The sequence below is a fragment of the Mobula hypostoma genome, chromosome 4 (genome assembly GCF_963921235.1).
Source record: "Mobula hypostoma chromosome 4, sMobHyp1.1, whole genome shotgun sequence".
NCBI lineage: Eukaryota > Metazoa > Chordata > Chondrichthyes > Myliobatiformes > Myliobatidae > Mobula > Mobula hypostoma.
Window position 1 is genome coordinate 14,116,464 of NC_086100.1, and position 21,101 is coordinate 14,137,564.

At 43.6% G+C, this 21,101-nt stretch overlaps 1 protein-coding gene across 2 annotated transcripts in view; it reads right to left on the minus strand.

Annotated features, from left to right (window-relative positions):
* Nucleotides 1-364: 364 nt before the first annotated feature.
* LOC134345133 (P2Y purinoceptor 1-like) overlaps nt 365-21,101 on the minus strand; it is an 83,420-nt gene continuing 62,683 nt past the window's right edge. For both annotated transcript variants that reach the window (XM_063045317.1, XM_063045318.1), the window contains one exon: nt 365-20,539. In XM_063045317.1, the coding sequence (XP_062901387.1) occupies nt 19,409-20,494 (1,086 nt within the window). In that variant the 5' untranslated portion in view covers nt 20,495-20,539 and the 3' untranslated portion in view covers nt 365-19,408. The remainder of the gene's footprint in view (nt 20,540-21,101) is intronic.

A 21,101-nucleotide genomic window follows, 5' to 3' on the forward strand; every position in this document is an offset into this window, starting at 1 on the left:
CTCTGCTGAACTCTGAATTTCTCCCAGTCCTCAGGTGAGCCACTTTCTCCTGCTAATTTGTATGCTTCTTCTTTGGAATTGATACTATCCCTAATTTCTCTTGTCAGCCACGGGTGCACTACCTTCCTTGATTTATTCTTTTGCCAAACTGGGATGAACAATTGTTGTAGTTCATCCATGCAACCTTTAAATGCTTGCCATTGCATATCCACCGTCAATCCTTTAAGTGTCATTTGCCAGTCTATCTTAGCTAATTCACGTCTCATACCTTCAAAGTTACCCCTCTTCAAGTTCAGAACCTTTGTTTCTGAATTAACTATGTCACTCTCCATCTTAATGAAGAATTCCACCATATTATGGTCACTCTTACCCAAGGGGCCTCTCACGACAAGATCGCTCATTAACCCTTCCTCATTGCTCAAAACCCAGTCCAGAATAGCCTGCTCTCTAGTTGGTTCCTCGACATGTTGGTTCAAAAAACCATCCCGCATACATTCCAAGAAATCCTCTTCCTCAGCACCTTTACCAATTTGGTTCACCCAATCTACACCCCTAAGTGGACCTCTCATACATTAATAGATCAACTCTTGATCTCTCAGTTCTCATGACCCTTGAACTTTATTTGTCTACCTGCACTGCACTTTCTCTACCATTGTAAAACTATATACTGTATCCTGTTGTTCTTTACTACTACCTCAATGTACATATGTATGGAATGGTCTATCTGGATGGCAGGTAAACAAAAGCTTTTCACTGTACCTTGGTACACGTGACAATTGAAAGTTAGGGTGACCTAAGTGAAGTCAGTCGAATAGTGAAAGGCCATGAAGGAGTGGATGTGGAGAGGATATTTCCTGTGGTGGGGGAGTCTAGGACCAGAAGACACAGCCTCAGAATAGAGGGGTGTCCTTTCAAAACAGAGATGAGGAGGAATTTCTTTAGCCAGAGAGTGGTGAATCTGTGGGGTTTCTTGCCACAGGTGGCCGTGAAGGGCAAGTCTTTACGAATATTTAAGGCAGAGATTGATAGATTCTTGATTGGTCAGGGCATGAAGGGATTCAGGGGTTGAGAGAAATACAGGATCAGCCATGATGAAATAGTGGAGCAGACTCGACGGGCCAAATGGCCCAATTCTGTTCCTATATCTTGTGGTCTTATGATACATATATCAGGATGCTCTTTAACAACTTCAGCTCAGCATTCAATAACGTCGTCACCTCAAAACCAATCAATAAGCTCCAAGACCTTGACCTCAATATCTCTTTGAGCAACTGGACCCTTAATTTCCTTCACTTGTAGACCCCAGTCAGTTCAGACTGGCAACAACATCTCCATAATGTCCATCAGCACAGTTACACTACAAGACTGTGTGCTTAATCCCCTACTCGCTTTAAACTTATCTCTGTGTGGCTCCAATGCCATATTCAAGTGTGCGATGACACCGCTGTTGTAGGCTGAATCAAAAGTGGTGATGTATCAGCATATTGGAGGGAGAGTGAAAATCTGGCTGAATGATTTCATAACAACAACCTCTCACTCAATGTCAGCAAGACCAAGGAACCGACTCTTGATTTCGGGGGAAGGAAATCAAAGGTCCATGAGCCAGTCCTCATTGGAGGATCAGAGGTGGAGAGGGTTAACAACCTTAAGTTCTTGTGTGTTATTATATCAGCGGACCTGCCCTGGGCCCAGCACATAAGTGCAATCACAAAGACAGCATAGCACCACCTCTACTTTCTTAGGAGTTTGCAGAGATTCGGCATGACATCTAAACTTTGACAAACTTCTGTAGATGTGTAGATAGCCATGATCACAGGGAATGGCGGTGCTGGCTCGAAGGGCCGAATGGCCTACTCCTGCACCTATAGTCTATTGTCTATTGTCTATTGTGTGGTGCAGAGTGCATTGACTGGCTGCATCACAGCTTCGTATAGAAACACCAATGCCCTTGACTGGAAAACCCTATAAAAAATAATGGATGTGGCCCAGTCTATCACGGGTGAAGCCCTCCCAACCATTGAGCACATCTACATGAAATACCATTGGACAGAAGCAGCATCCATCATCAGAGACTTCCACCACATAAGATATGCTCTCTTCTTGCTGCTGCCAAGAGGAAGAAGGTACAGGAGCCTCAGGACTCACACCACCAGGTTCAGGAACAGTTATTACCCTTCAACCATCAGGCTCCTGAACCAAAGGGGACAACTTCACTCAACTTCACCTGACCCATCATTGAAATGTTACTGCAACAATTTGTCACACTTTGAAGGACTCTTAATCTCATGTTGTCAATATTTATTGCTTATTTGTTTATTATTATTATTTCTTCTTCCTGTATTTGCACAGTTTGTTGCTTTCTGCACTCTGGTTAAAAGTCCAGGTTGGTGCAGTCTTCAATTGATTCTGTTACGATTATTATCCTATAATGGATTTATTGAGTATGGCCTCAAGAAAATAATTCTCAGGGTTGTATATGGAGACCTATATGTACTTTGATAATAAAATATACTTTGAACTTTTGAACCACTTCTAGCATCTGTAGTGTTGAGTCTCCAATTGAATGGGGTGTGGACTTTGCAGGCTGAGCCAGCATTTAATTGCCCGCCGCTAGTTGCCAAGAAAGTGCTGGTGGGTCAATACCAAAGATCAAAGACTGAAGGTCAATTGGAAGTGTGGGTTGAAACCCAAAGGTCAACTGAAGGCCAGGTGGAAGGCTGGAGGTTGATTGGAAGTCCAGAAGTCAAGGCCCGATGACCAGAGCCTAGCTCTGCAAATCTGCCGGGGAAATTGCAGCTCAGTGTTTGTGAATCCACAAGTTAGCAGGAGGCTGAAGAAGGTAGCCTTTCCTGGAGTCAAAGGACTGTATATGTGCGTGGCTGTGCCCGGGAGGGTGAGCGGAAATTTGTTTCACTATTGCTGCTTTGCTGCTTGGTACATTCTGTTTAGCTGTGGTTTTGTCGAGCATTGTGGGTATGGTTTGTTGGCGATGACGAATTACTGACCTCTCTGCCTTAAGTTGCTGATCCAATGATTAACTGAGGATAACTGAGTACATTTAAATGGGGAACAACAGGAATTCTGCAGATGCTGGAAATTCAAGCAACACACATCAAAGTTGCTGGTGAACGCAGCAGGCCAAGCAGCATCTATAGGAAGAGGCGCAGTCGACGTTTCAGGCCGAGACCCTTCGTCAGGACTAACTGAAGGAAGAGTGAGTAAGGGATTTGAAAAGGGGCACTGCTACAAGAGAGCAACATCCAAAATCAAGGACCCAAACCATCCAGACCATGCCCTCGTCTCAGTGGTATCATCAGGAAGGAGGTACAGAAGCATTTCATCCCATACCACCAGATTCAGGAATAGATATTACCCTTCAACTATCAGGCTCTTGAACCAGAATGGATAACTTCACTTTCCTCAACACTGAACTGATTTCACAACTATGGATCCACTTTTAAGGACTCCGAAGCTCACGTTCTCAGTATTATTTTTTTTCATTAGCACAGTTTGTCTTCTTTTTCACTTTGGTCGTTTGTCAGCCTTTGGTTATGTAGAGGTTTTTTTTTGTAAATTCTATAGTATTTCTTTATTTACCTGTAAGTGCCAGCAAGAAAATGAATTTCGAGGTAGTATATGGTAAAATATTCATATTTTGGAATACAGATTCAATTTGGAAGGTCGAATTTGAAGAAAGGATACAGGGCTAATGACAGATTTCTTGGGCTCCACATTAACAGATCCCTCAAAGTTGCCGAGCAAATTGACAGGCTTGTTCAGCAGATATATGATATGTTAGCCTTCAGTTGTCAGGGGGATTGAGTTCAAAAGCCATGAGATAATGCTGTAGCTCTATAAAACTCTGATTAGATCACACTCCCCTTTCCTATGGTCCACTCTCCTCTCCTATCAGATTCCTTCCTCTCCAGCCTTTTATCTTTCCCACCCACCTGGCTTCACCTATCACCTTCCAGCTATCCTCCTTCTCTTCCCCCCACCTTTTTACTGTGGCAATTTCCCTCTTCCTTTTCAGTCGTGAAGAAGGGTCTCGGCCTGAAACATCAACTGCTTATTCATTTCCATAGATGCTGCCTTTCCAGCACAGAGTTCCTCCAGCATTTTGGGTTTGTTGTGTTGGAATACTGTATTCAGTTCTGTTCACCTGATTATAGGAAGGATGTGGAAGCTTTAGGCAGGGTGTAGAGGAGATTTACAAGGACGCTGCCTGGGTGAGAGGTATGCCTTATGAAGAGAGGTTGAGCCAGTTCCTCTCTTTGGACTGAAGGAAGATGAGAGATGACTTCAGAGAGGAGTTCAAGATGATAAGAACCACAGATTGAGTTGATAGCCAGAAACTTTTTCCCACAGGAAGCATAACTTAAAGGTGATTGGAGGAAAGTATAACGGGATATCAGAGCTAAGTTCTTCACACACAGAGTGGTGGGTGCAGAGAACGCCTTGCCAGAGTTGGTGGTAGAGGTAGGTACATTAGAGGTATTTAAGAAACTCTTAGGTAGGTGCAGGCATGATAGAGGGATTTGAAGGAAGAAAAGGTTAAATTGATCTTAGTGTAAATTAAAGGCTGACACAACTTCATGGGACAAAGGGCCTGTAATCTGTGCAACTTTCTACATTCCATTTTGATAATAAATTTCACTTTCATTTTGCTCTTAGGAATTGGAAGATAGTTTAATTGAAATCTGATAACATGCAGTAAGAATGATTAAGAAGCCAGAATGAGTCACTTAGTCCTTTGAACTGATTAAGAATCCAATACTGCTAATTGGAAAGTGGAAATCTGCAAGTTAGAAAAGACTTCTTTTTCTTATTTATAAAACGTATCTGGTTCACTTAAGTTACTTTGGAGAATACCATCGACCATCCTTTCCATCTCCAAAGAACATCAGGACTTTACTTCCTGGAATGTAGGAAAATGGGAGTGGAGTGACCTGATAAAGGTGTATAAGATCTTGAGGAGCAAAGAAAGGGGGTGAAAGCACATTGCCTATACAAGAGACTATAGGTATAAGGTCAGAGTTGAGAGATTTAAAAGGGAATTCAAGTCATATTCTTCACACAGAGGGTGGTCTGTATTTGGTGTGTGCTACAAGAGGTAGTGATTGGGTTGGACACATTAGCAATATTGAAAAACCATTCAGATAAGTACATGGATAGGGGATACTTGAAGGACTGTGGGCCACACACAGGTAGATGGGACTAGCTCACACAATCTCACAGTGGGCATGAACATTGGGCTGAACAGTCTGTTTCCGTGGAGTATGACTATGTCTATAGGTCTGATGAGTGACTCCACTGCAGTGGCCCAAGGACAAAGATCACTAGAAATTTCCAAAGGAAACTGGAATGGATGATAAACAATGGCCTTGCCAGAATGATCCACATTTCAAAGAATGGGATGTGAGAGGAATGAAATCAAAGCAAGTAAACATGATACCAACTGGCCATGTATCCTAGCCTAGTGAAATCTGCAGCTGTTCAGGACAATGGTGAAGCTGGACTTGGAAAATTCTGCTCTGTTTGGGTTGCCCTGCTATGGGAAAGATATCATTATACTGAAAAAATGCAGAAAATTGTACAAGGATTTTACCAGGATTTGAAGGACAGAGATATATGGAGAGGTTGGACAGGCTAAGACGTTGTTGCTTAGAGCATAGGAGACTGAGAGGTAATCCTATACAGGTATTTAAAGTCATATGCAGCAGAATTAAGGTGAATGGACTCTGTCCTTTTCTCAGGGTTAGGGAATCAAGAACTAAAGAGCATAGGTTAAAGGTGAAAGGGGAGAGATTTAATAGGAACTAGAGGAGCAGAATTTTATTAAGCAAAAGTAGGTATATACAGTTTGTGGAACAAGCATATATGGATATGGTTTGAGAGGAAGTGGTTGGCAAGTACAATTGTAATTTTTGAAAGGCAGTTAGACAGGTACATGGATTGGAAAGGTTGAGAAGGTTATGGGCCAAACACTTCTCAATATTTATTGCTTAATTCTTTTATTGTTATTATTTCTTTTTTTTCTTTTTTATTTGCATTCACTCCACTTGTTTTTTTGAACATTGTTGTCCGTTCTGTTAGGTGTGGTCTTTCATTAATTCTAATGTGCTTCTTGGTTATTTATTCTGTAGAACCACAAGCAAAATGAATCTTAGGGTTGCATATGGTTACTTTGAATTTTGAACATTAAAAAGCCCTAGCTCTCTCAACCTTTCCTCATAAAGCTTTTGTAATTAGAACTTTTTAATACATCAAACCAAAGTGATAAAGTCTGAGTTGCCACTAAGTTCAGCAATGTCTGGACCCAAGACTCAATCTCACATCAGTTGGTTACAAAACGGCTGTGCCGTATAATTTGGCGAAATGAGTATCATCAGGTACTGGCCAGTAATTTTTTACACAGCATTCGATCCATGCTAGGTTAACTCTCCGGGTATTTGTAAGTTTACTCCTTTTCACTTTGCTCGTGTCAATGCCAATCAAAAATCATGCAGATACTGCAAATCTGAAAGAAAATCTGGATATGCTGGCAACACTCCAGCAGGGAGTCCTGATGAAAGATCTCGGCCCGAAATGTTGGCTGTTTATTTCCCTCCATAGATGCTGCGTTCTTTCAGGGGGACTGGCAGCAGCTGCGGGAAGAGAAACCAAGCCAAGGTTTCAGGTCAAAGATTCAGATCTAGGGTCTTCAAGCTGAAACATCACTGCTGTTTCTCTTCTCACAGATGGGGCCTAACCCACTGCGTGTTTCTGGAATTTTCTTAGTGCCTCAGTGAAAGGAAGGCATTTGACTCGAAGTAGTCTGGGGGAAGGTGGGGTGTGGTGGGGGGGGGGGATAACAGTTATAGCATTAGGCTAGTGTTTGCCCTTGGGTGGCAGGGTGATGCGTCTCTACCAAAGGAGGTGTAAGTCGCTCCTTCCCTCTGTTAGCCTGCAGGTCGCCCTTGGGCGAGGTGGTAACACTTGCTTAGCCCTCCCAAACAGGGTCACATGAAGCCATGGAAGCAGGAGAGGATGGGTCGTATCAGCAGCTGGTGCATATCATAAGTCCTGGTTATGCGACCACGGACGTAGACAATCTCTGAAGAGTATTGATAATGGTTGGGGTCACCCATCTTGTAAAGACACTACACAGAAGGAGGCAATGGCAAACCACTTCTGTAGAAAAATTTGCCAAGAACAATCATGGTGATGGAAGGACCATGATCGCCCACGTCGTATGACACGGTAAACAATGAACAAACAAGTGCTTGCCCAGGTTCTTCCAAAGGCAATGCTTCAAGACTATGGCATCCATCATTAATGACCATAATCACCCAGGACATACCCCGCTCTCCCTATCAAGGAAGAGGTACAGGAGCCTGAAGATATGTGCTCAATATTTTAGAAACAGCTTCTTCCCCTCTGCCATTGGATCTCTAAATTGTTCATGAACGTGTGAACATTGCCTCATTATTCCTTTCTTGCACTCTTTATGTTTTACTTTTATTGTGATTTATAGTAATTTGTTATGCTTGCCCGATACTGCTGCTGCAAAACAACAGATTTCATGACTTGCATCAGAGGTAGTAGACCTGATTCTGATTGACAAACTGTTTCCCACTAACTATTCACTTCCCTCGTCCCTCCAAATCTCCAATCATACATCCAACTCCAACCCCTCTGCCAGCGGCTCAACTCCACTCAGACCCCAGGTAGAATGCTGGCACATTGGTCACATAATATAGCCAGTAATACAGCAAAAGTGGAGATCCAGAGGTTTCTTGGGGTCTTTGGCCATAGATCCCTCAAAGCTACTACGCAAGTTGATAGGGTGGTTACACAAGCATATTGTGTGTTGGCCTTCATTAGATGGGGGATTGAGTTCAAGAGCCATGAGGAAATGTTGTAGCTCTATAAAATCCAGGTTCAACCACACTTGGCATACTGTAAGCACGAGAAAATCTGCTGATGCTGGAAATCCAAGCAACACACACAAAATGCTAGAGGAACAGCAGGTCAGACAGCATCTATGGAAAAGAGTACAGTCGATGTTTCAGGTCAAAACCCTTCAGCAGGACTGGTGTATTGTGTTAATTTCTGGTAGCCTCATGAAAAGAAAGATGAGGTTTCTTTGGAGAGGGTGCAGAGGAGATTTACCAGGATGCTGCCTGGATTAGAGAACATGTCTTATGAGGAAAGATTAAGCAAGTTAGACCGTTTCTCTTTAGAGTGAAGGAGGATGAGAGGTAACTTGATAGAAGTGTATAAGATGATGGGGCATTGATAGAATGGACAGCCAGCACATATGTCCTAAGGCTGAGATGGGTAATATAAGGGGCATAATTTTAAAGTGATTGGAGGAATATTTGGGGGATGTCAGACATAGGTTTTTTTACAGAGTAGTGGTTCCCTGGAACTTGCAGCTAAAGGTGGTGGAAGAAGAAGATACATTAGGGACATTCAAGAGTCTTAGATAGACACATGGGTGGAAGAAGAATGATTGGTTATGTGGATTTGATTAATATTGGTGTAGGTTAAAGGTTTGGCAGAGCATCATGGGTTGAAAAGCCTGTGCTGTACTGTTCTATGTTCTAAAACTTTACAACACCTTGAACCAAAACATTATCCATCTAAAGTTCTTTGATTCTGACAGTGAACCACCCGAGACTCCAGAACGACAACCAAAAGTCTTGTCTAAGAGGTGAGTTTCAAGCAACACCAGGGGAAACAAGAGTTTGAGAGGGAATTACAGGATAAAGGAAAGGCAAGGTATGTCATCCTGGTGTAGAGTGATCCAAATCAGGTTTGAGCATGAGGCCAGAACTAGGGAAGATCTTCACATGTCACAGAGCAGGAGGACACAAGAAAATATGAGCAGGAGATAGCCTCTGTGCCCAGTCATAGAGTAATACAGCATGAATTACCTGGGGATACGAATTGACAATAAACTGGACTGGTCAAAGAACACTGAGGCTGTCTACAAGAAGGGTCAGAGCCGTCTCTATTTCCTGAGGAGACTGAGGTCCTTTAACATCTGCTGGACGATGCTGAGGATGTTCTACGAGTCTGTGGTGGCCAGTGCTATCATGTTTGCTGTTGTGTGCTGGGGTAGTTGGCTGAGGGTAGCAGACACCAACAGAATCAACAAATTTATTCGTAAGGCCAGTGATGTTGTGGGGATGGAACTGGACTCTTTCACGGTGGTGTCTGAAAAGAGGATGCTGTCTAAGTTGCATGCCATCTTGGACAATGTCTCCCATCCACTACATAATGTACTGGGTGGGCACAGGAGTACATTCAGCCAGAGACTCATTCCTCCAAGATGCAACACAGAGCATCATAGGAAGTCATTCCTGCCTGTGGCCATCAAACTTTACAACTCCTCCCTTGGAGGGTCAGATACCCTGTGCTGATAGGCTGGTCCTGGACTTAGTTCACAATTTACTGGCATAATTTACATATTACTATTTAACTATTTATGATTCTATTGCTATTTATTATTTATGGTGCAACTGTAACAAAAACCAGTTTCCCCCTGGGATCAATAAAGTATGACTATGACTATGAAAACAGGCCTTTCAGCCCAACTTGTCCCTGCTAACTACTGTTTCCACATTTGGTCCATATCTCTTCCAGTCCCTCCTACACTTGTACAATACTTATCCAAATGTTTTTCAAATGTTGTTATTGCATCTGCCTCAACTACTTCCTCAGACAGGTTGATCCATATATGCGACCCCCACTGTGTGAAGAGGTTGCCCAAGTCCCTTCCAAATCTTCTCCTTCCCCCCTCCCCCCAACATTTAACCAATATCCTCCAGGTTTTAGTTCTGTTTCCTTGGAAAATGAGTACAATCAGTGGCCACTTTATTAGATATATCTTGTACCTAATAAAGTGGCCACTGAGTGCACAATTGTGGTCTTCTACTGTGTAGCCCATCCACTTCAGGTTCAATGTGTTGTGCATTCAGAGATGCTTTTCTGCACACCACTGTTGTAACATGTGGTTATGAGTAGCTGTTACTGAATTCTCCTTTACACTAGTGTACTGTAAATGACATTAAACAATTATGAATCTTGTGCTACTGTCGCTTTCCTGTCAGCATGAACTAGTCCAGCCTCCCTCATTAACAACAACTGCCCCTCACTGATCTTTTTCTTGTTTGTTTTTTGCACCATCCTCTGTAAATTCCAGAGACTGTTGCGTGTGAATATCCTAGGAGATCAGCAGACTCTGAGATATTCAAACCACCCCATCTGGCACCAACAATCATTCCACAGTCAAAGTCACTTAGATCACATTTCTTCCCCATTCTGAACAACAATTGAACCTCCTGATCATGTCTGCATTACTTTTATGAACTCAGCGACTGATTAGATATTCACATCAATGAGCAGGTGTACCTAATAAGATTTCCTCTTCTGTACCCAACATGATGGACATCACTGACCACACTACTCTTCTTTTACCAGCAAGACAAATGGACGAACACTGTTAAATTATGAGGTTACACTAAATGTATTCCTGCATTCAGGAAGTAAAATAATTAAAGTACTTAAAACGGTCCGGGAAATCACTGGTTGTTGAAGAGGAATGGGGAAATACAGAGACACAAAATATTCTACAGATACAGTACTTGACTACTGTTATGCCACCATCAAGAATGCTTACCGTGCCACCCCATGCCCAAACTTTTGAAAAGTCCGATAACTTCTACACCTGGCATATGGGCAGAGACTACAGACAGTAGCAGTAGTAGTGAAGACCATTAAGGTCTGGTTAAGGAAGGTGGACCCACAGGACTGTGTTGAGTTGGTGGACTGGACAACATTCAAGGATTCACCTTTGAATCTGAATGAATATGCCATTGTTTTCATTTAGACTTGTGTGGATGAGTGTGTGCTTCCAAGAACATACCGGACATACCCAAATCAAAAGCTGTGAATAAACAAGGAAGTTTGTAGTCATCTGATAGCTAGATCTGTGGCATTCAAGACCAAACTACAGTCCAGTAATTACATTAATCTCCTGATGTTTTTGAAATTCTGAGATGAGATTTATGTGATTATTGAACTGTAGTTTATATTGGTCTCCTTCAGTTTCCTGTTTTCTTTCCCGTTCCTGATTGACGGGTTGGGGTTCTGGGTGGGCGATGTGTTAGCTTTTGTGCAAGGGAGGGGTTCGGGATTTGGAATCTGATGTTCCTATTGGTTTTTCTGTGTGGACGATCTGTTTTACTGTGTGGGAGAGGCGGTAAGGGGTTTGGTGCTGTTTCCGCTGTTCTTTTTGTGAGGGAAGGTGTTGGGAGTTTGGGGATTCTGATGCTCTGGCTGCCGTCTTCCAGGTGTGGATGAGTGTGTGCCTACAAAGACTTACTGTACATTCCTAAACCAAAAGCCGTGGACAAAGTAGGAGGTAGGTCGTCTGCTGAAGGCTAGATCTGTGGCATTCAGGGCTGGCAACCCACGCCAGTACCAGAAAACCAGGTATGATTTGCAGAGGGCTATTTCAAGGGCGAAGGGACAATTTCAAATGAAGTTGGAGGCAATATTGGATGCACAGTAACTCTGGCAGGGTTTGCAAGACATTACTTCCTACAAAGGCAGTAATGCTTCACTACCAGATGAACTCAAGGCCTTCTATGCCTGCTTTGAAAGGAAGAACACAATCACAGCTGTGAAGATCCCTGCTGCACCTGATGACCCTGTGATCCCTGTCTCAGAGGCCGATGAAAGGCTGTCTTTAAAGAAAGTGAACCCTCGCAAGGTGGAAGGCCCAGAGGGAGTACCTGGCAAGGCTCTGAAAACCTGTGCCAACCAACTAGCAGGAGTATTCAAGGACATTTTCAACCTCTCACTGTTCCCACTTGCTTCATAAAGGCAACAATTATACCAGTGCCTAAGAAGAATAATGTGAGCTGCCTTAATGACTATCGCCCGGTATCACTCACATCGACAGTGATGAACTGCTTTGAGAGGTTGCTCATGACTAGACTGAACTCCTGCCTCAGCAAGGGCCTGGACCCATTGCAATTTGCCTATCACCACCATAACAGGTCAACAGCAGATGCAATCTCAATGGCTCTCCACACAGCTTTACAGTAAACCACCTGGACAACACAAACACCTATGTCAGGATGCTGTTCATCGACTATAGCTCGGCATTTAATACCATCATTCCCACAATCCTGAGTAAGAAGTTGCAGAACCTGGGTCTCTGTACCTCCCCCTGCAATTTCCTAACCGGAATTCCATAATCTGTGCAGTTAGTGGTAACATATCCTCCTCACTGATCATCAACACTGGCACACCTCAGGGGTGTGTGCTTAGCTGACTGATCTACTCTCTATATACCCATGACTGTGTGGCTAGGCATAGCTCAAATAGCATCTATAAACTTGCTGATGATACAACCATTGTTTTGTAGAATCTCAGATGGAGATGAGAGTGTATACAGGAGTGAGATATGCCAACTAGTGGAGTGGTGCCACAGCAACAACCTGGCACTCAACGTTAGTAAGACAAAAGAGCTGATTGAGGACTTCTGGAAGGGTACGACAAAGGAACACATACCAATCCTCATAGAGCGATCAGAAGTGGAGAGAGTGAGCAGCTTCAAGTTCCTGGGTGTCAAGATCTCTGGGGATCTAACCTGGTCCCAGTATACTGATGTAGTTATAAAGAAGGCCAAACAGTGGCTATACTTCATTAGGAGTTTGAAGAGATTTGGCATGTCAACAAATACACTCGAAAACTTCTACAGATGTACCATGGAGAGCATTCTGACAGACTGCATCACTGTCTGGTATGGGGGGTGGGGGTTGGGGGACTACTGCACAGGACCGAAAGAAGCTGCAGAGGGTTGTAAATCTAGTCAGCTCCATCTCGGGCACTAGCCTACAAAGTACCCAGGACATCTTCAGGGAGTGGTGTCTCAGAAAGGCAGCAACCATTATTAAGGACCTCCAACACCCTGGGCATGCCCTTTTCTCACTGTTACCATCATGTAGGAGATACAGAAGCCTGAAGGCGCACACTCAGCGATTCAGGAACAGCTTCTTCCCCTCTGTCATCCGATTCCTAAATGGACATTGAACCTCACTTTTTTAAATATACAGAATTTCTGTTTCTAGCACATTTTTTAATCTATTCAATATACTTATACTGTAATTGATTTATTTTTTTTCTCGTTAATATTATGCATTGCATTGAACTGCTGCTGCTGCTAAGTTAACAAATTTCACATCACCTGCCAGTGATAATAAACATGATTCTGATTATGATCAAACAACAGGAATTCTGCAGATGCTGGAAATTCAAGCAACAGATTATGATCTGTTGGTTTTTGTATAAGGGAGGGGTTGGGGGGTTTGGGATTTTGTATTCCAGCTGTCGTTTCTGTGTGGATAATCTGTCAGTTCTTTTGTGCGAGGGAAGGGATGGCAGGGTTGGGATTTGCGAGTTTTGTTTCTTTTCCTTTTCATGAGGGGAGGGGGGCTGATGACTTTTCTTTCAACGACTCTTGTGTTTTTTCTGTATTTCATGGCTAGCTGGAGAAGACAAATATCAGAATTGTATTCTACATGCACACTTTGAAAATAAAATTAACCTTTGAACCTTTGCTCCAGAATTAAACTGGAAGGACAGGTACGACCTGTGAAAGGCTATATTAGGAGTGAGAAAACAATTCCAATTGAAGTTAGAGATGGAATCAGATGCTCTGGCAGGGTGTGCAGGCCATTATTTCCCACAATCATGAACGGCTGTGATGTCACACCCAGATGAAATCAATGCCTTTTATGCATACTTTGAAAGGGAGAATAAAACTACACCTGTGTGAATCCTTGAGGCATCTGGTGACCCTGTAGCCTCTGTCTCAGAAGCAGACATCAGAACATCTTTCAAGAGGGTGCAACCTCGCAAGGCGTACCTAGTGTACCTAGACAGTGTACCTAGTAGAGCACTAAAAACCTGTGCCAAGCAACTGGCAGGAGTGTTCAAGGGCACCTTCATTCTCAGTGATGCAGTTGGAGGTTCCCACTTGCCTCTAAAGGGTGAGAATCATAACAGTGCCCAAGGAGAGCAGGTTGAGCTGCCCAGTCGTTACTCACATCCACTGCGATGAACTGCTTTGGGAGATTGGTCTTGACTAGAATCAACTCCTGCCTAAGAAAGAACCTGGACCCACTGCAATTTGCCTATTGCCACAATAGGTCTACAGCTAGTGCAATCTCACTGGCTCTCCATTTGGCCTTGGATTACCTGGTCAATAGCAACACCTTCATCAGGCTGCTGTTTTTTGATTACAACTCAGGTTTCAACACAATCATACCGTCAGTTCTAATCAACAAGCTCCAAATTCTGAGTCTCAGTACCTCCATCCACAACTGGATTTTTGACTTCCTCACCGGGAGAACACAGTCAGTGCAGATCAGAAATATCATCTCCTCAATGCTGATAATCAACACTGGCGCACCTCAAGGAGTAAACCCACTGCTCTACTTTGTCTACACACAGGACTGCGTGGCTGGGCACAGCTCAAACACCATTTATAAATTTGACGCTGACACAACTATTGTTGACAGAATTTCAGATGGTAAGTAGGAGGTGTACAGGAGCGAGATAGATCAGCTCATTGAGTGGTCTATCAACAACAACCCTGCATTCAATGTCTGTAAGACCAAGAAACTGACGTGAACTTAAGGAAGGATAAATCGAGGTAACACCAACCAGTCCTCGTCGAGGGATCAGCAGTGAAAACAATGAGCAGTTTCAAATTCTGAGTGTCTCAGGTCATCTTTGACATTGATCAAGACTTCTGTCCTGCCAAAGGTTTTTGAAGGTGGGTGACATATGAAAGATTGGAATCTGAGATTGATCAGTCTTTTCAAGGCCATGAGACTGACTGAAGAAAAAAATCAAGAGGCCATTCTCTCAGGAGAGGGGCGGGGATAGGTTTCTTCACACAAGATCAAAATATAGATCTGGCAAAAGGAAGTGGTGGTTACTCAATAAAATATTTTAAATCTGAGATTGACAGAATAATACTATTAAAAGATACTGGGGAAAGTAGAGATAAGGCCAGTGAATGGGATTAATGTGCAGATTATCTATGGATTGTCTATAAAAGATTAAAGACTAGCCATATTAGTCATACGTACTTCAAAACATACAGTGAAATCTGACCTGATGGAGGGTCTCAGTCCTAAATCCGCATCATTTCCATCGATGCTGCCTGACCTGCTGAGTTCCTCCAGCATCTTGTGTGTGTTGCAGTGAAAAGCGTCAGTTTGCATCAAACCAAATCAGAAAGGATTGTGCTGGGCTGGCCACGTGTCACTACACTTACAGACAGTGGCAAAAATTGAACCCCAAACTTTGCAGCTAGTTCTGCAAGGTGTTACTCTAACCGCTAGGCTACCGTGTGACTCTATTTGAATCTGAATATCTGAATGGGGGGTGGGAATTGAGGGAAACGAAAGCTAACTTTCCTTCCCATTGTAGGATTTCCTTTACTTTAAGTGGATAGTAAGTTTGTATAGAGAGTAAGGTGGGCTGCTGATATCTTAGCACCCGATTACTGAGGACGTCTGAAGTAGATGAGGTTGAAGGGCCTGTTTCTATGCTGTGTTCCTCTATGACTCTGTGACTATGGTGACACAGTGGTCATCTCTGTTGCATCAGAGTCCCAAGGATCCAGGTACAACATTTTGCACGTTCGCAATATGAATTGCAACTTCCCATCTTCCTCCAGCACCTTAAAGATGTGCAGGTCGGTAGACTAACTGTAAATTGCCCTACTTAAAAGTTGTGATGTGTGGCCAAGTGGTTAAGGCATTGGATTAGCGACCTAAAGGTCGTGAATTCGAGCCCCAGCCAAGGCAACATGTTGTGTCCTTGAGCAAAGCACTTAATCACACATTGCTCTGCGACCACACTGGTGCCAAGCTGTATGGGTCCTAATGCCCTTCCCTTGGACAACATTGGTGTCGTGGAGGGGGGAGACTTGCAGCATGGGCAACTGCTGGTCTTCCATACAACCTTGCCCAGGCCTGCGCCCTAGAGAGTGAAGACTTTCCAGGCACAGATCCATGGTCTTGCAAGACTAACGGATGCCATTACTAAAAGTCAGTTCTATATTGGGCGCTAGCCTCCCCCGTATCCATGACATATTCAGAGGGGCGATGCTTTCATAAATGTGGCATCGATCACTAAGGACCTCCATCACCTGGGACATGCCCTCTCCTCATTGCTACCCTCAGGGATGAGGCACAGGAGCCTGAAAGCACACACTCATGATTTGGGAACAGCTTCTTCCTCTCTGCCATCAGATTTCAGAGTGGACATTGAACCTACAAACACCACCTCATTACTTCTGTTTCTCTTTTTGTACTATTAATTTATTTAATATGTATACACTTACTGTAACTTACAAATTTTAATTATTATGTATTGCAATGTTCTGCTGCAGCATAACAAAAAATTTCATGGCATAGGGCGGTGATATTAAATCTGATTCTGATTCTGTAGGTAGGTGGTGGGCATGTCTGAGGATGATTGGTAGACGGGCGTGGGCTGGTGAGGAGATGAGAAGTGGTAAGAGGTGAACCAGAATGAGGAATGATATGGGGGGAAAGGGATGGGGAGAAATTATTGGAAGTTAAAAAAAATCAGTACTCATTCCATCAGGTTGGAGGCTACCTGGCCAGAATATGATGTGTTGTTCTTTCATTCCCGGACACAATATGAAGTATTGTTCTTTCAGTCTGAGAGTGGTCTCATCATAGCTGTAGAGGAGGCCAAAAATTGCTTTGTATTCATTCACTTTGTACACTGAGTGATTGTAACAGTTGCAGAGATGGAAAGGTGGGAAAGAATAGTTGATACTTTGATTGTAAGTCACAAAAACAGGTAAGATGAAGGAGGGCTCAGGTTCAGATGCAGGATTTGGGTGACCCATGGTGGGAATGTGGGAATGGAGCAAATGGAACGCCAGGAACACTTGATGGTGTAATGAGTTCTCCTGGCCTGTGTGGGGCGCCAGAGAGCACTGGGCTCTGAACCTTTGAGAGCACTTGAACATGTTAATTGTTGTTTACGACAGTCATTAAGCATTTAAAGTTCCTTGTAACACACACAAATTGCTGGTTGGCGGTAATGCACCATTAAGCTGGATGCCAACCGCCGTAAAACAAGATACAGACAGACAAATTGCTGGTGGAACACAGCAGGCCAAGTAGCATCTCTGGAAAAAAAAAGTACAGTTGACATTTCAGGCCAAAACCCTTCATCAGGACTGGGAAAAATAAGCTGAGGAGTAGATTTGAAAGATGGGGGGTTGGGGTAGGGGAGACAGAGCCACCAGGTGATAGGAGAAACCTGGAGGGGGAGGAATGAAGTAAAGAGCTGGGAAGTTGATTGGTGAAAAAGACAGAAGGCCATGGAAGAAAGAAAAAGGGGAAAGGAGCACCAGAGGGAGGCGATGGGCAGGCAAGGAGATGAGAGAGAGAAAAGGGGATGGAAAATGGTGAAGGGGGGGAGGGTATTACCAGAAGTTTGAGAAATCAATGTTCATGCCATCAGGTTGGAGGCTACCCAAATGGAATATAAGGTGTTGTTCCTCCACCCTAAGTGTGGCCTCATCACGACAGTGGAGATGGTCATGGATTGACATATCGGAGTGGGAATGGTAAGTGGAATTAAAATGGGTGGCCACTGGGAGTTCCCGCTTGTTCTTGCGGATGGAGCATAGATGCTTGGTGAAGCAGTCTTCCAATCTACGTCAGGTCTCACCGACGTACAGGATCCCGCTGGAGGAGGCGAAGTTTGTTTACTGGTTGGATCTCGTTGGAGACGGCCCCCACCCCATCCAGTTTACAGAGAATGGTGTGTAAAACAAACAACATCCAGTGAGCAGCAGCTCTGTGCGTGAAAATGCCTTGTTAATGACAGAGATCAGAAGTGAATGATCAGATTGGCGACATTAACTCAAATAACCCCATGTTATAACAGTGCAAAAGAGCATCTCTGAAAACACAACATATTGAATCTTGAAGTGGATCTGCTACAGCAGCAGAAGATGATGAACGTATACTCAGTGACTCTGTGACCACTTTGTTAGGTACAGGTGGAGAGTAGTTTAACGTCCAACAGTCTATTTGCATTCAGTGGAGAACTGTACTCAGGGCCAGAGCCAATAAGCTTGAAAAACAGTAGCTTACTCTTCAGCTAGTTTCATTGCAGCCTTCCAGATTTAACATCGAAAAACTGTTTCTCATTGTCACATGCAACCCTATTACAATTTACAACCTCCAACCCCCACGCTCCTGAATCAGCATGGATAACTTCACTCACGTCAATACTGAACTGATTCTGCAACCTACCGACTCACTTTGAAGGATTCTATAACTCAAGTTCTCAGTATTATTTATTTACTTATTTTTTATTACTATTTGTTTTTTTTTGTATTTGCACAGCTTGTCTTCTTTTGCACATTGTTAGTTTGTCGTATTTTGCATGCTGGTTGTTTGTCCGTCTTTGTGTGTGGTTTTACATTGATTCTATTGTACTTCCTTGTTCTAGTGTGAATGGCTGCAGGAGAATTAATTTCACGGAGAAGGAACAAACGCTGCAGCGTCAGAGGTGAGGACTTAGCTTGGTTTATTGGAGCTGTTAGGCAGCAGCTCTACTGACAGTGGCACTGTGCCACTTTATGGGGATGGACAGTGCTGGGTTTGGTACCTCCTGCTGGATGAGACCGATGGGCAGCACAGTAGCATAGCAGTTAGCGTAACGCTTTGCAGCAACAGCATTCGGAAGGTCAGGGTTCAATTCCCTCCACCATCTGTAAGGAGTTTGTACAATCTCCCCGTAACCATATGGGTTTCCTCCAGGTGTTCCAGTTTCCTCCTACGTTTCAGAAACACATAAAAGTCACTTTTAGTCATTTGTGGGCACAATATGTTGGCACTGGAAGCATGGTGACAATTGTGAGCTGCCCCCCAGCACATTTTAAGGTCGTGTTGCTCATTGAGGCAAAACAACTCATTTGACGGTGTTTAAACTCTTTACCTTTTAAAGCCCATTTCTAAATGCATCCATGGTGGTACCTCTAGGACAGGGAGGGAGGGTCATGATGCAGCAGGAAGTGGAGCGACAATTAAAAACCTTGTCAAATGCCAAAACAATTTTTTTTAAAAAATTCAAGTTTCAGGTTCACAATGGAGACTGATTTGGAATCAGAGTGGTTCTGTAAGGACAGCATGCTTGAGCACTTAATTCCTGAATACCCCACTCATCGTCATTTCCTATGGAGACAAATGCTTTGAAATTACATCAGCCTCAAGTGCAATAGCTTACAGTACCTGCTGACCCTAGAGAAAATGACACAGTTCACTGCCTAAATACAGGTTCATAGGGAAGTGTCTCCATTTTGTGAGATATTTGTCACAGCCTGCAGTGGACTATCTTCACTCCTGAATGGTTGTTGGGCCCCACTTCGCCTGGACACAAACCTAGAGGCAGCAGAGGTGAATCTCCTCCTGAAGGTGTCACCAGCCAAAAAGTACAGGATGGGGTCCACGCAGCTGTTGAGACTGGCAAGACCCCTGGTCACCTGGTACATGGCATACACCCTATTATTCCACGTGCACGTGTCTATCCCTTGGTAATAAAGTCTGGACTGAAGGTTTAGATTCTTCATCACGTGGAAGGGCAAGTAGGAGATGGCGAAGACCAGCAACACAATGATGACCAGACGCACGGACTTGCCCCGTAGAGGAGTCTTCATGTCATTTGATATCAGCGCCTTCACTATGAAACCGTAACAGACCAAGATGGTGGCAAAGGGGACACAGAATCCAAAGAAGGTGGTACTCATGCTGTAGATGAAGTATGTGTGAAGGAGTTCTTTTGACGTTGTGTCATAACAGGTGTTGGTTTTGTTCTTCCTGAGCCCTGTTCTGGAGAAGTACAGTATCGGGGAGATGCTGACTGCCACGGCAACCCACACACATGTGCAGACGATGATGGCGGACTTCTTCTTCAGCCTGCCCAGCGACTTCATAGGATGGACAACCCCCGTGTACCTATGGACGCTGATGCAGGTGAGGAACAAGATGCTGCTGTACAAGTTGACGTGGAATATAAACCGTTGCAGCTTGCACAGGACCTCACCAAAGATCCAGTCTGTCTTGTTGAAATAGTAAAAGATCAGAATGGGCAAGGAGAAGACATAGAAGAGATCGGCCAGGACGAGGTTGAACATGTAGATGGTGATGCTGCTCCAAGGTCGCATGTGGAATATGAACATCCAGAGGGCAACACTGTTGCCGATGAATCCGGTGACAAAGACGATGATGTACATGATGGGCAGGTAGTAAAACTGGAAGCCCTTGTTCAAGTAACAGGTTTTGTTGATAGCAGCGGTTGGACTACTCGTCAAATCAGAGAAATTAGAAAAGGTTTCCTCCATTGTATCAAAGCCAAGGTTGTCCATTCAGAATCAACAGGTTGGCCCGTGTTCCAACAAGGTAAAAAGGATCTGAAACATTGAACGAGAGAAGTTTAGCTTTGTATTATCTGCAATATTTCATCAATATTTTGCTATTTTAAGGCAATTATCTCTATCAACTATTAACTTGAAAGGCCCAGATAGAGTGCCCATGGAGAGGATGTTTCTTATAGTGATGGAGTCTAGGACCAGAGGACACAGACTCAAAATAGAGGAATGTCCATTTAGAACAGAGATGAGGAAGAATTTCTTTAGTCAAAGGGTGGTGATTCTGTGGAATTCATTGCCACAGATGGAGGTCAAGTCATTGGATATATTTAAAGCAGATGTTGATAGGTTCTTGTTTGGTAAGGACGTCAAAAGATTATGGGAAGAAAGTGAGAGAACGGGGTTGAGGGGGTTAATAAATCAGTTATGATGGAATGGCAGCACAGACAAGATGGGCCAAGTGGCCTAATTCTACTCCTATGTCTTATGGTCTTGTATCTTATGTGCCAAATCTGCTAGAGGCAAAAAGAATGGGTGAATACACAGATTATTATGCTCCAACATTTGGTGAGATCATGACTCATTTGATCTTGTCCTCACCTGC